Raw genomic sequence first — 15,232 nt, 5'->3', positions numbered from 1 at the left:
ATGGTATGACCATTGTTTAGACACTGACCTCTTGCTGAGGTCTGATCTCGTCATTGACAGGTTTGGGGAGTAGAAGGCTGAGTGCATGGTGTCATCCAGTTGACCAGTGCTGTCGTAGTGTCCCAGTCCCAGGTTGCTGCTGGGGGTCTGGTAGACACTCCGCTCCCACATTTGCCTGCTGTTCTCCAGGGTGTTTGGGCTGAAAGCTTCCTCCACCTCCTCATCCCCATCTGTGCTGTCACTGTAGCTGTTCTGTCTGCCGGGGGTTTTGTGCAGCAGCCTCTCCAGGGCATCCTCCACAGGGCCCTGATTCTTCTTGGCCTGTAGCGCCGGAGGAGAGGTTGCCCTGCCTATGCTCAGGCTGGGCTCTGCCTGGGTCAACGGCTCCTTTCGGGGTGACGGCATGGGTGTCTGAGAAGAAATAAATTACATTCAAATTACATTTAAAGCAAGTAGTGTTGCTTGAAAGTTCCACATAGTAGTAAGAGAAGAAAAATATAATAATTTAGTGACTCACCAAAGCTGAAGTATCCATCTCAGGAAGAATACCGTGTTCAGGTCTACAGAGCAGCAAAGTCACCTCCTGACCTGTTCCTCGCAAGGCTGATATCACCTCCTATGTGCGCACAGGGTAGGAGACACACACAATTCCAAATAAATTATGGTTTAAAACAACTTTATTTCCATTTATATCAAGCTGTGACGCAGAAGAAAGAAACGGCTTGCATACATGTTGCGAGAGTCCTTTGAGGGGTGTTTGATTGACACGCAGGATGACGTCACCCACGTTAATGCGACCGCTCTCTGCAGCTGGTTGACCAGGAAACAGCTTTTTAACCCGCACCATGCTGGTGCCAGGAGATTCGTCAGGGATGCTCTCCTCTCGACTAAAACTGAAGCCCAGCCCTGACGTGTTCTTCAGCAGACACACCTCAAACACATTATCTGTGGGGGACAACGACACAACATTGGAGTGTGGGATAGGTGTAAGTGCCACTTAACCCTGCACAGAATAAGACAAATGGTAGGAGGGATAAAAATACACTTCTAAAAGTCATATGTAACTGTACAGAGAGGCTGCTGCATAGGAGGCAGATCAGCAGCTGTTTGAGCTACTAAACTAGATTTTGATGTCAGATAGTATATCATCTCCTGTAGAATTAGTGATTCACTACAAGACAAAAACATAATGAATACACTGAAAAAGTCCCATTATTTTTCTTCTCTTACTTTGTGGCATTAAGACGTTTCCTGCAGGATACAAGTTTCCTTAATTATCAAACAAATCAAAAGCTATTTACATGCAATAGTAGCTTGTAAATGTCAACTTCAACATACCCTTGTGACACAAGACAACAAGGATGAATAGATCATTCTTTCTAAAGAAACAGGGATGGTCAAACACCCATTACTAATAATACTTGTGGTGTTTCAGGAAAAATAAATCTCTCAGTGTGGGATCAACAAAATTCCACTGACTTTAAGTGGAAGCAACCACTCACTGAATAAAATGTGAATTCAGAACCATACCACAACTACACCAGCCACAAAACGACACTTTTGCACTATTTACTACAGAAACAAACACATTTTCAAATATTGATAGACTAACTGAAAGGAAGAGGCAGATACTAGTAAATGCTGTGGCCACTCATCATTAACAAACCAAAAATGAGCAGTTCTAGGAAAGCAGACCAGATACTGAGATCTAAATAGGCAGCAGTGTGCTGCTAATGGGTTGTGCACACATGCTCATTTTCTTTCAAATGAAATTAAAAACAGTAAGTTACTTTGTTCACAAAGAACAAAGAGTCTTAGTGTAACATTGTTAGAGAATATAGAGTTAGATAATCAGTGTTTTACTGCTTATTTTTCATTACCATCCTTGTGGACTTTATACGGGACTAGATGGACTGATGTGTACCATTTTGTCGCCTCACCTTGTGTAACAAAGTTGTACTCTGGTTTTTGTTTGACCTCGCGTGGCAGCTCTTTGTTCTTGGTCTGGTCTCGGTTGCTGCCAGCACACGGCGGGGTGCACTGAGGTGTGAGGGGAGCATGGACACTGTCTGCAGGCGGATGACCCTTCTCAAGCAACAAGTGCACTGTCTGAGAGGGGAAATGATTTTACTTAAGTGTTACTAGCCAGCTGGTGGCAACTGAACAGCTTGTCAGCAAGGCGCTCGTGGTAAATGTCATGACTCACCTGTCCCGTGTCTCTGAGCACCTCCACTGCTTGCTGATGAGTGGCCCCCTCCAGACTTTTTCCATTGACGGCCACCACACGGTCACCTGAGCATAGGACAGACACGGTGGTTAAGACACAAAGATTTGAAACAGATGAAGACAAACTTGTTTGTTCCATTAATTCAAAATCTAATTTTAGTGTATTATCATTAATTATTTGTAGCATCAGTGTCAAGGCTCTTACCTTTCTGTATCCTTCCATCGAGCTCAGCTGCACCTTTTGGTATGATGGCTTTGACGTAGATGCCTCCATGTCTAACGGTTGTGTTGACTCCCCCCTAAGAAATGAACACAACTCTTAGTCTAGTTGACCGAAGAGAAAACAGTTTGACGCATTTTTTATGGGAATTGATGGGAAGTGTGGATTTTTTTTTTTCATTTGCTAAATGATAAATGCTTTGGCTTTACTGTAGGTTCAGGAGTAGAGTTTTGGTTTATTAGGTACATTATGATATAAAGAAAATATCAACCAAACTTCATGGGAAGTATTTGAAAGCATCTTTCCCAGATGCCTTTAATATTGTAGTTTGGTGAAATATGTTTTATCTTCCCATAGACCAGGTTTTAGTTAAATTAGGATATGTCCGTGTGAGCAGTGCACTTTAACTGACTCAGATTTAGGTAGCGTAGGTGCCGACACACCTTTATGTGTATCAGAAACATGTCATCTGCTGCTTCATGACCCATTCCAGCAGAAAGAAATCAGGCATGTTTACTTTTTCACCAGTTCATTTTGCCAGACCACCTGCCACTTTAAGAGGACAAGATCGTATCTTTCATTCAGGTGTGACAAAAGTGTCTCAATGGCTCAAAACATGGTAAAAAATGTTTCATTCTTTTACTAAGAGTCCTCCTTAGTGTGACTTTGCAATGACACTACTTACTTGTTGACGACCGATATGGTTAATTCCATTGTGCTTTGGTTAAATTTTATAATAAATATTAATATTATTAATATTCCAAATGTAACAGTTAAACAAAGCATTTATCATTTCACGATTATGATTTTCTTGAAAATGAAAAAAGTAAATCTTCCACTGTGATGTTATTAACAAGATTACTGAGATTAAATCTGAATGATCAGAGACAATGTGAATTTCTATTCAGTCTATTTAATTATGATAGTCTTGATGAAGAGTTTAATGAAGGTGAATGTCAGTGTTTGTATTGCCCAATGCGACATACCACTGAATCAGTTATTATTCCGAACACAAATATTTGACAGCAATCCTGGTCTGAAGACACACAGTGATTTGTTATTGAGTGTTATTGTGTCTGAGGAGTAAATGATCCCATGCCAATCAATAAGGTGTTGAAAATCCATTAAAAAGAAATGATATTAGTGGCACTCCACTAAATCTCTCTAGAGTCAGTGGCAGCCATAAGAAAACTCACTAACTGGTCCTGTTTAACCTGTTTATGGTCAGAACTGTAAAGATACATTGGGAGTTTATTTTTTAATCCTTATTGATTAAGAACATAAAGTTAGGATGCAAAATTAGTTTGAGAGAGCTTATAGATCTGACTAGACACCGCGTTATGAAAGCAAACCAGACCAAGCCACATATAAAAACACACACAGACAACAGTGACAAAATGAAGGGGAAAGGGGGCAAAACAAAGAGAGGGTGAAAACCTTGCCGAACAGTACCGTGACACTTATGCCCAGGCTGCTGTCTTTTTTGGACAGCTCAATGTCAAATAGTTCTCCTGGACAGAGACTATTGACCCCTGGGGCATTACCATTTAAATTTTCCATGATGTATTCCTGCAAACAGAGAACAGGGTATTAAGTTGAATTATCACAAGCTGGAACATGCAGAAAGAAACAGGGATCGAGGAGGGGTGAGGAAGCTGAACTGGGTAATGCTGAGAAGAAATGAGCAGATGTACATTCAGGCAATGACATGCAGTGTTCAGGTAACAAACTGCCTTGCATTGACATTACAAATGCAATGACAGGCAAAGATTATATACAGCAGGCAGTTAGTTGTGCCAAGCATCTGACAGGTAATGTGTAATGCTTGTTTGTGGAAGAACCGTTTTTGTCCTACTGCATTAACAAAGGTTGATTTTTATTTGCTCCACCAGGATAAAAAAAAAAACCTTTTGTGAGTTTTTAAATCATAAATGTCCTGAGCAGACAACTACTGTGTAGGATGATGTATAAAAGCAAAGAATCCATTTGCACCAGTGAATTCATCACACAGGCCACACCTTTTTAACCTTGAGTTTCTCTTGACTACTGGAATAGGTCTCCTCATCCATGTCCGAATCCCCCCAGTCAGAATGCTCAGAGACTTTGGGAGCCTCTAACACTTTAGCTTTTCTGGTTTTGGGTGGCAGAGCCGGTGGCATAGGATCCAAAGTTATGTTAGCTTCTGGTCTATGATGTTGGGCACTGGTTGCAGCTGTGGCAGCAGCTGTAGCTCTTTCTAGGCACTGCTGAACTCCATTAACAGGGGGTTGGCTGATTTTAGCGACACTGTTTGTCCTGGAGTCCTGAGAATTGAGGCTGGTGTGCTGGTGGACTGGGGAGGAGGCAGCTGATGGTGTGACAGCACTGTGGAGAGGAGGGGTGGGGCTTCCTGTTCCTGCATGCTCCTCTGACGAGGTATCAAAGTCTAGTTCTCGTCTCTGGCCAGAATTAAGTGCCTTCAATGAAGATTTGGGCTGGTAGGGGACAAAGCCTGAAGAAGAGTCTGTCAAAACCAAGACCAAGAACAGGGATATTAGTCTACAGGTCTAGAAGTAAGAGAAAACACTGGCGAAAACCATGAATTTTACAGTCCACTCATGTTCCTGCTTTTACCTTTGTAGAGCCTCTCTTTGGGCTGTGACACAACCAGAGTAATGTCATCCGGTGCATTTTGAAGGATATCAATTGTGGTGGCGTGAGAGAGCCCCTCCAGGTTTACATCATTCACAGAGATCAGCCGGTCACCTGCATCAACATCACAACTGTCACTCACATGGAAGGCAAACAGGTGTGGCAAAACAGGAAAAAAATATATAAAAGCAGACCATAAAAGAAACAATCATCTACCAATTCAGGAGAAAGAGGGCAGCAAAACACAGGCCTACCAGGTTTGAGACAGCCGTTGACATCAGCAGGACCCCCAGGAGTGATGGAGCTAATGATGGTACCGAGATCCATACGACCAGAGTTCTCACCTCCCACAACCTGGAACCCTAAAGAGCACACACAAGCACAAACAGGTGTAAACGACCAAGTACACACAATAAAACACAAAACATCAGGGGAATGCAAATGCCTTCAATGCAATTTTATAATATTTGTCAACTCTGGCAGCAGAGACAGCAGGAAATTGACTTTTATTTCAAGAAAATGCATATACACTCTTACCCAGGCCATATTTCACATCTTTCTTCAGGTTTACAGTTGTGATTTCTCTCTCTGGAGATGGTAAGGCATTGAGTTTTTTCTTCAGTGAATCTGTGCAATGCAAAGAAACATGGCCTCTCTTATGTTTACTGGAACATACCATAAATGAATTGCATAAACTCTGTTATTTCTGACTGATGCATATTGTAGTGAAATTTTGGCAAATGAATTTCACAGGGAATATACAGTAGGCCACTCCGACAGGATTAGTATATCTACACTGTAATTATTAATCAGCTAAGGCAGGCATAGTGTGGCTGACAGGCTTCTACTTTAGCACTGTTGGCTAATGGGCCTGAAAAGACGGGCTAAGCTAGGATGAAAGGGAAGGTCATGAGTTCAGTGCCAAGCATGAAGCTATTAAATGGTGGGACCGGAGCCAAGGTTCAGTTCCACAGGCAGGCAGCATTGAGAGGACAGAGACTCAATTCTGCATTATATAACTGTGATTTAGGACTTTTTTTTTTTTGCGGGGGTTTGCATATCCGTACTTGGCTGTGGTCATGGTCAACATATGGTTTAACAGATTGACAGGGAGGATTAAGAACGTTATAAAATGAATGATGGTGGAGAGTGGTGGGATATTTCCTGCATTTTGACATTATACTTTATACAAATCCTGGACATCCAGAGTTAATGTATCTGGGGAAATGAGAGGCAGAAATTTCAATACCTACCATTAACAGAGGCTGGAGTTGAAGGTGCGCCAGAGGAGCTGTGCATACTGACCCCTGAAAAGAACACAAGAGCTCAGCGAGGCTGTGCTTTGGCTTTTGTGCGCTACACAGAAAAATGAGAACTGCATGTCTGTTTTTCTGCCAATATGTAGGCAATAATATAGGAAAATATTTATAGAATTACATGTATCGTCATCAATAATTGAAACATGCAGAACCTCCCTGCACGATGAGACCATTTTCTGTGAATACTAGCATATTGGGTGAGTATTTATTGCAGTTATTGGAATGTTCTCCCCTTTCTCAGTGAACGAAACTGGTGCTACGTCCAACTGCTTTTCTCCTGTGATTCAATGAAGATTACACACATGTTGATTCAAATCTACTCTGCATGCCTAGTGTTAAAAGGCTCTTTTGTTTAAGGGCAAACCACATTAAAAAGTTGTGATTTTCTGGTTTCCACTATAAATAATGCAAGTCAGCCACTGCAGCAGCAACAGTACAAGTAAAAATAACACAATACCAAATATGCAAAGTATTGCATGTAAAATATGCCACCTGTTTTTCCTACTTACTGTTGGCCTGCCACAGTGCAGCCAGAACTGACATCATCTACTGAGGTTGTCTTGTTACAGATCTTACTCTTGCTTGCTTTTAGATTATACCTCATTTGATAAACATTGTCATCACACTTATTCGCTTTGCTAGTGTTAGTAAGAATGGTGCTTATGACCAACAGTTAGCTCGGAGCCTGTTTTAAGTCTTTATACATACAGGTGCAGCTGCTGAAGTCTATATAAGGTGAACAGCGTTTGACTCTCTAATTTTCTGAATTCTTTTGTTATCTAATGGCAGAGGGCCGGGGCGCACAGAATGACTGCTGGTGAAATATGATATGTTATTGACTGCTCTTGAGTCTCTACCAGAACTATCATTACATACAACAGATTTATGTTTCAGTTGGGAACATAAAACTATGCTTCACCAGCAAAAAAAAAAAAACATCATTCTACATGGTTCAGCATCCTTACCTACTACATAAGCTTGGCCAGTGTCCTCTATGGAAGAAGAGTCGGACTCTTTCTTGGACCTGCTGAGGCTCCAGGCTGGGCTGCTGTGGGACACCGTGCCAAACGACCTGAGAAACAGAGAGCGAGCAAGAGAATAAGAATAAGATTTCCTCAATGACCAGGAGAGACTGAATGTAAAAAAAAAAAAAAAAGATGTGCTCTGCTGCACTAAACACTCTCTGTCAATCTGAGTTTTAATAAAGTCGAGGCCCGTTAGGTTTTTATGTGCAGAGAATCCTACTCAACTTAAAATCCCACATGTTATCTGTGAAGCTGACACGAGGGGGAGCAACTGGCATAAAAACATGTTTGTTACTAATTAAAATAGGAGCACATACTGGTGGGCACAACCTTACAAAAACACAAACACAGACACAAGGGCACATTGGCACCCACACACACTCAGAACCCCAGAGGGTTAATTAGTGGCTGGAGGCAGAGTTCTCCATGTCTCTGTAGTGTTAAGGCAGAGCTATAGTCCCAGTAACAAGTCTTCACTTAGTAACCTGTCATGAAGTGAGCTTGGAGACTCTGACACTGAGGACTTTACAGAGGGACAACTAATAAGCACAAGATCCCAGTGCCTCAATTGAGCTTGAAATAAGATCTTAAAGGACTAATTAAAGGTGTAAAAATGCATACATTTCATGAAGTTCCTGCATAGTTTGATGGATGGGAAAGTAGTAATGTCTAACATTTACAACAAGCACTTTAATTTAATTCAGTACAACATATACTAGTATATTTGGGAACCAACCTGTCCGTGCTTTTAACATTTCACTTCTCTCTACTCACTTGTCCTGTTGGTGTGACAGAGAGTCTGTGTCTGAGCTGGCTCGCTGGTGTTGCTGGAAGTGAGAGGCCACTTGGTTGGGCTGTGGCTGACTCAGTCCACTGTGCAACTGGCCGCGATGTGACTCTGCCACTCGGTGCTCTGGAGACTCTGGTGTCTGTCCAAGGTTGTGGTGGGAGCGGCTCATTATACGGGGATTGGAAAGAACCGTGGAGGCCACTGGATTGAAACCTGGAAAGTGAAGCTCGTCTTGGACTAATATTGGGCCAGACGGTGCCTTGTTGAGGGCCACCTCAGAGTACGAGATCCTCTTCAGGTGGTCTGGGTTGGAGCGTGTCGATAAGCTGGGGGCCAGGCTGCCTGAGCTCACTGTCCTGCCAGCTGCGTCTCCACTCCGAGGGTCAAGAGAATACTGTAGAATGCTCAGGGGGCAGTTTTCTGATCATAAGGAAGGACATGCAAAACAGAAAATTACTGAATTGTTAATAATAAGTCACAGTGAATTTACTAATATAGCAAAATGAGATGAAATTGAAAAAATAGTAAATGCAGGGACATTCCACAGAGCTGTTGATCTGTGTCATTAAAAGCCCTCAGCAGTCTGAAGTAACTGTTGTCTACATGGAACATCAGGTACTGTCCTCAGCACAGCAAAGTAAATATCCATGTTAATCATCATAGCTAATAGTCTGGCCAGTCTTCTTGGCAATCATCAACTTATAAACCTTGTAATGACTTTGTGTCAGCAATCTGGTAGGAGTTCAGACCTTGATGTGAACCAAGTAGATCTGAGGTTCAGCCAAGTAAAACAAATCAAACCAAGCACAACACACCATGAAAAAGACAAACCATCAGTTTAATATCAGCCACAAATGTTTGAGAAATAAACAGAGATTTTAAAGGCAGGAAATTAGAGGGCTTTAGCTTTTATCTGGAGACAATGTGCAGGATAGCTGACACATGCAGCTGACATCCTGAGGAGCTTTGCCTTTTTCTGGACATGTCAGTCGATGTGAAACATTTTTATGACATGTTAACATTTCTCTCAGGCGATATGAAATGTAACTTCTTGTTGGCCAAATATTCACATCTGTCTGGTGCCTCAGGTCATTTTATGTGAACTCCACCCACACAGACATGCATGCCTGCTCACTTCTCTCCTACCTAGGTCCTGCAGCTCCTGGTTGTTTTGGCGGGCCTTCATCTGCAGGTGGAATTTGTGCTGATCAGAGCAGAGCTGGAGCAGATACTGACACGTCTTGTTGCTGTCTGTCTGAAACAGGTGCTTGATCCCATCTGATGTGTTCTGAAGGCAAATCTTCTTTTTCTTCAGGGTGAAAAATTAAACATTTAACTGAAAGTGAATAGTGAATTGAGTGGCACGGTTTTATTTCTGATAATAAAGAGACTTTACCTACCGTAAAGGAAATCTTTTTTGTCTCCCTCCAGGGGAACCTTAGCACCGGGGTACGATTTCCATTAAGGACTTCAAAGATGAGCACCCCCTTGGAGTAGACACCCAGCATGATGCCTGTCTGAGACCTCTTCTCAGGAAGCACCCGATGGAAATGAACTCCATACTCTGTCAGCCTCTGGCTCACCTTTAGGACAACCAAGACAGGGAATTTTACATTCTCAAAAACACACAGTGCTGAGACAGAGGGCCGGGATGCGAATGTGTATGAGAGAGATTAAAATAGAATACTTAAGCTTTTCATGCAGAAAAGAGGCCTTTCACTGGATCAGTGATCCAATATGAAAGCACAGATTTTTATCTAATCACATACAATATTATTCAGTGGTGTTCAGGGGCATGAAGCAAATACAGCTGCTCAAGTAGACTGTACACTTTAGTAGCACTGTAAGAAAGATAACAAAGACAGAATAAAAAAGCAGGAGACAACTACTTCTGTTTGTAGTGGACACTGCTATCTTTACTTTTCCGTCAAAAATAAACTAGTGAACCCCCTTTCTGAAACACCTGCCATTTGCACTTAAATCATTCATCATGTTTGTCACAAAATAAACAGTTCAGTCACAAATCACGACGAGATAAATGAGACGCGTTGCAATAAGTAAGTATTTTGAAACTTGCTCCATCTGTCTAAAACCATGACTCCTGTCTTGCTGACCTTGAGGAACTCAAACTCTGCCTCCGGCTCAGACGCTCCGTAGTAGTTGCTGTGAAGTTTTGGCAGCTCTTCCTTGATGGTCGTCTGGTCTACCTTATCCAGAATGGACACTGGCAGGTAGTGCTCCAGTCTGAAATAGGTCTTTCCATGGAGCTAAAGGACAGAGGTTAACGGGATTATTTCTAAGATTACGTTTAATTTAATGACACAAATTCTTGATTTTAATTTATATAATGATAAAAAAATAACTAGTAATAATAATATATAATAATAATAATTATATATAACTTCAGTGTAACAAGTGTTGTTAGCTGAATGATTATACACAGATGTATTATAGAAATTCTGTACCTCAGGTTGGTAGTCACTGAATTCAGCCTGCAGTGCCAGTGAAGCAAGTAGCATGGCATTTTCTGTGTCACAGCGCACCCTCTCCTCCAAGATATCCTTCCTCAGCTGTAGGTAGTACTGATGTTTGGTCATAGCATGCCTGTTATCCACAGAAAAAAGCAGGTTATTTTTATAACAAATATGCCAACACCTGCTCTGTGACAATGAATTTGATGTGTCATTTTATGTTTCAAGCTAATTACCAACACAGATACGCACTGTATGAGGTTGACATCATCAAGGAAGAATTTGATGCGTAAGAAAAGGTTAAAGGGCATGTCAGATTTCTTCTTCTTAGGATCCTCTTTCCATCCCTCTGGGGCCACTTTGGAAAGTTTGGCATCAGGGTCGACGAAGAAAAACTCGTTTTCTGTGTGTGATTTTGAGAAAGAAAGGGTGCAGGGTAGTTTTTAATGAGACATCAGGTGTAGAAAATGGAATCACCATGAATCTCTGCACTTAAAACTAATCAAATCACATCTAATATGCTTCACCTGTAATCTCGCGGTTGTATATACTTTACATTTAAGAAGGGAACATTTTCTCTAGAATAAATTTTGTTCTATTTCAAAAATCTTTCATGAGCAACACTGGATTCCTAGACTGAAAGATTATCTGAGACTGACCTAACAAGGGATAACTAATAACAACTATGGTAAGGTAAGTAAATAACACAAGTAAGGGCACACTCACATCTGCAAACATACAAGACTGAAGCATACAAGCACCTCAAACCACAGACATACACAGGTACAACATACTGTACCTCTGAGGTAAGCAAGGCCGAACAGGTGGTGCTCCACAAGCCCAATGTGGGCAACCACCATATCGAGAACGTCTTTACACACTGCCTTGATGTCACAGCTCAGCTCCAGCTTTTGGCCATTCAGCAGCACCACACCCACCTTCCTCTGCACTTCCTCCACCTTACCACGTTTCTTGTGAGCAGAAAGGAAAAAGGAGGGAGTGATGAATTACAAATGGGAAATAAAGTAGATTCTCCGACGACACTCATGGATACATTGGCTCAAAAGCAACATAAATTTATATCCTCACCATTATTGAAGAGGGAACAGATAAGGGAACACAGGGTTCGCTGGCCATCTTCACAAACTCAGGCCCGTGGAAGTTCTGCCATTGGTGTAAAGATAAACAGTAATTGTCTTTTTGCCAAAATGTTAAGGGATTAATTTTCAACCTAGGCCTTCTTTCCATATATTTCTGTAACAATGACAACACACACCCACACACACACACGCACGCACGCACGCACGCACGCACGCACGCACACACACGCACACACACACTTCCTTGTTGGGTTTCTGCTGTGAGGTCTAATAACCAGCAGCAGGAAGAGCAACATTCCTTTGTTTAAGTTTGAAGACTTTCATTTTACTAGCTGGAAACCCCGTCATTCAAATTTATATCACTTTAAAATCTACAATAAACACACTACAGCGAAATATGTCCCATCTGGAATATAACTGATATACAGTATTTGAGGTTCACTGCTACCATCAGCAGATTTGGTGCTATGTTTGCCCCTTGTTTTAACACATTCTCACAATTTGTGACAGTAGGTGGGATAAATCAGACCATACCCAAAAAATCCCACATGTCCCACAACCCCACATATTCATAATTACCATAGGGAGGCTGACATGAATTATGTTTTCCAGTCAGCAGTTTGTATTTACCAAACATCCAGTGAGCACAGCATCAACAACCTAGTTTCCAATGAGCTCATGGGAGTTCAAATTGTACACCCATCATCAAATATTGCAACATAAACAAGCTTCAAGCAATAGATAGTCAGGCCTTGGATGCAGGGTGCTCCCGCTAACGAGTGTGTGTTGAAATGGTATCTTTTAGTCCCTTATGTGTGGTCTACATCTCCATAGTGACAAAGGAAGTTTTATAATTAATGCTAATAACAAAAATAAGATCCAAGCAACTGAACTCAAAGCTGACTATTTCATAAAGATATCCATCATAAGGACTCTGTGAAGATATGAACTGTGCGGACCTTGGGTTTGCGGAGTGGTACAGAAGAGGTATAGAGGGGGTCTCGAAGGTCGAGCATGGAGGTGCGAGATGGTGCCAGGAGGGGGTCATCTGTGGGGTAGAGGTTGGCCCTGGACAGCCTGCTGGCCAGGTGGGCCTGGAGTCGCTGCACCTCCTCCTCCTGCTTCTGGAGGAGCAGCTCAGCTCCAACCAGGCCTTCATCAGCCCCCTCATACTGCCTACAGGGAGAAATGCAGAGGGTGCGTGTCAGAACAGTCTCACGCTGTCAGGAGGCTGAATGGAAACAACTGGTTATGTGTGATGCCTTGTGGGATTCCTCTTTTATTTACTGACATTTATTTACTATACTAGAAGACTTAAAAGTGGCAATGAGAGGGACATATGTCCAACAAAATGTGTTTATACACAAAAGAAACCCAATACTGGTTGATTGTTTTCCTCCAGCATCAGGGGAAAACGAGCGCTCTGTGCTGTGGGATGGATTGAAAACATGGTCGTTCTGTGAGCAGGCATAGCAACAGCAGGCAGTTCAGGTCTGTAATGCCAGAGATTAGAGAGACAGAGATTGCTGAATGTGGATGTCACATTAGATGACCTCACTAGTGAAGCATGGGGCTGACCCTGCTATGCCACACCAGCTGTGTGCGTGGCCCAGAGGAGCAAACCGGTCAGCTTCTTTCGTGGCTTCCCTGCACAACAAATGAACAAACAAGCGGGCACATACAAACATGTTGACTCAAGGCGTACACGCTCCAATGCAGTGGGGCAGGTGGTGAAATTCATGCAATAACATTTCCCACCTAAACTCAACCATCAAACCAATTATTAATTCACCTATACAAATGCCATATCGGTGCAGCCAGAAGCAAACACCTGGTGCAGCCACTACAGAAGCTTAATAATCTGCTGGTGGTGGTTGTGATGGAGGGGCTACATAATGCGCAACACACACACACACACACACACACACACACACACACACACACACACACACACACACACCCAATACTTTTCGAACAATAATAATACGATCTTTCCATATTCTTGGCTCATTTCCATTTTCTAAAAAATGTGGTGGGAATGGAAAAGTGACAGTTGCTTTAGGATGAGAGTCAGGATCTGTTGGGTCTGTAACATCCATTAAGGGGCAGATTTCTATGTGGATTGTAGCTGTAGGCTGTTTAGGGAGAAAACCACACTTGTATACATATGTGTATACGTTACCTGTGCCTGTGTGTGTTGTGACTCGTCAGCGACAGGGCGTCGTGTTCAGAGGAAAGTGCAAGCTGCGAGCCGTACCGCCTCCCCTCGCTCGGTTTCTTAGCTGGAAGAGACATGGGAGCATGAGCTGTGCACACAAACACAAAAGGAGTGAATTTTGTTTTTACACGTACACAATCAAACACACCTGTCCAAATGCAGACTGGAGACACCCACGCTGTGCTGCAAATGTACGTGCATGAACATGTGCTGAGGGAGGTGGAGTAGTTACCGAAAACTGAAATCAGGTCAAATCAGTGCCACAAATGGGATCTCTTTTGCCTCGTGTCGAAATTGTGAATAAAAAGATCACCACTACATTACAGCAACAGTATGTGTCAGATGGACAGAAGTTATGACTTACTGCATGTTTCAGATGGAAAAGATTCAAACAGCTTTTCTTTTTGGAACACGTTCAATATATTTCAGCTATTTCCAAATAAAACTGGCACTTTTTCCACTAGAACGTTTAAACTCTTCACAGCTGTCTGAGCTCAGCGTCAAACTTTCGTGCAACAGTGCAAAACATGAAGACAGCATTAAATGGAGTATGGGTGTTGGGCAAGCTTGAATAAACTTGCTTTTGACCTTTATTAACTCTGTCTCCTGCTGCACTGACAAGTATAAGTATATCAAGATAAGATAAGATGATATTTTTATTATATGTAATTAATATTAATCTTTTAGTCAAAGGTCTGAAATCATTATAAAAAACAACAGCACAGTTGAAAACACATAAAACTGCCTACATTAATAAATATGTGTAGTTATATATTATAAGTCTACTGTATAACGGTTTACATAGTCCAGTTTACACTGTGTGTGAGGTGCTGCCTGTCTGTCTGAATTGGAAACATCTCTATACCAGTGACACATTGCAGTTGTTCTTGACTGTGTGCGACCACAAGGATAAGATTGCACTGGCTGAAATGAGTTTATTTCTCTGGTTGTCTGATCTGGCATTCAGAAGGTATCAAGGGAGAATCGCTGTGTTGAAAAGGACCCTATTGAGGTGGTTTGGAAGTCTGATCAGGATGCCAAAGGGCTCCCTGGGAGGAACTGGAGGATGCTGCTGAGGGAGGGCACCTCTTCTTGTCTGGATAAGTGGCAGAAACTTAGAGGGATGACGATGTATGGCTGCTGAAATCCTGTGAATTCTCTGCTTTGACACAATAAACTTTCATTTACACCTCACATGAGCCTCAGTAACAGCCAGTAAAACCTACACATTT

General features: G+C 42.2%; 1 protein-coding gene across 1 annotated transcript in view; it reads right to left on the bottom strand.

The window, feature by feature from the left end:
* ptpn13 (protein tyrosine phosphatase, non-receptor type 13) overlaps positions 1–15,232 on the bottom strand; it is a 44,098-nt gene that overhangs the window by 5,694 nt on the left and 23,172 nt on the right. Inside the window, exons 9-31 of the mRNA XM_022762841.1 lie at positions 13,965–14,064; positions 12,742–12,958; positions 11,772–11,846; positions 11,482–11,653; positions 10,935–11,085; positions 10,677–10,815; positions 10,326–10,478; positions 9,612–9,794; positions 9,358–9,520; positions 8,196–8,631; positions 7,362–7,468; positions 6,331–6,384; positions 5,615–5,704; positions 5,332–5,439; positions 5,060–5,191; positions 4,465–4,949; positions 3,899–4,015; positions 2,432–2,525; positions 2,207–2,292; positions 1,941–2,109; positions 731–945; positions 518–616; positions 29–411 (exon numbers count right to left, since the gene is read on the bottom strand). Of these exons, the coding sequence (XP_022618562.1) occupies positions 29–411; positions 518–616; positions 731–945; positions 1,941–2,109; positions 2,207–2,292; positions 2,432–2,525; positions 3,899–4,015; positions 4,465–4,949; positions 5,060–5,191; positions 5,332–5,439; positions 5,615–5,704; positions 6,331–6,384; positions 7,362–7,468; positions 8,196–8,631; positions 9,358–9,520; positions 9,612–9,794; positions 10,326–10,478; positions 10,677–10,815; positions 10,935–11,085; positions 11,482–11,653; positions 11,772–11,846; positions 12,742–12,958; positions 13,965–14,064 (3,928 nt within the window). The remainder of the gene's footprint in view (positions 1–28; positions 412–517; positions 617–730; positions 946–1,940; positions 2,110–2,206; positions 2,293–2,431; positions 2,526–3,898; positions 4,016–4,464; positions 4,950–5,059; positions 5,192–5,331; positions 5,440–5,614; positions 5,705–6,330; positions 6,385–7,361; positions 7,469–8,195; positions 8,632–9,357; positions 9,521–9,611; positions 9,795–10,325; positions 10,479–10,676; positions 10,816–10,934; positions 11,086–11,481; positions 11,654–11,771; positions 11,847–12,741; positions 12,959–13,964; positions 14,065–15,232) is intronic.

This window comes from Seriola dumerili, unplaced genomic scaffold, assembly GCF_002260705.1.
Source record: "Seriola dumerili isolate Sdu_G_001 unplaced genomic scaffold, Sdu_1.0 BDQW01000450.1, whole genome shotgun sequence".
NCBI lineage: Eukaryota > Metazoa > Chordata > Actinopteri > Carangiformes > Carangidae > Seriola > Seriola dumerili.
The sequence above is the reverse complement of the archived record's forward strand: the minus strand, read 5'-3'. Positions and strand labels throughout refer to the sequence as shown.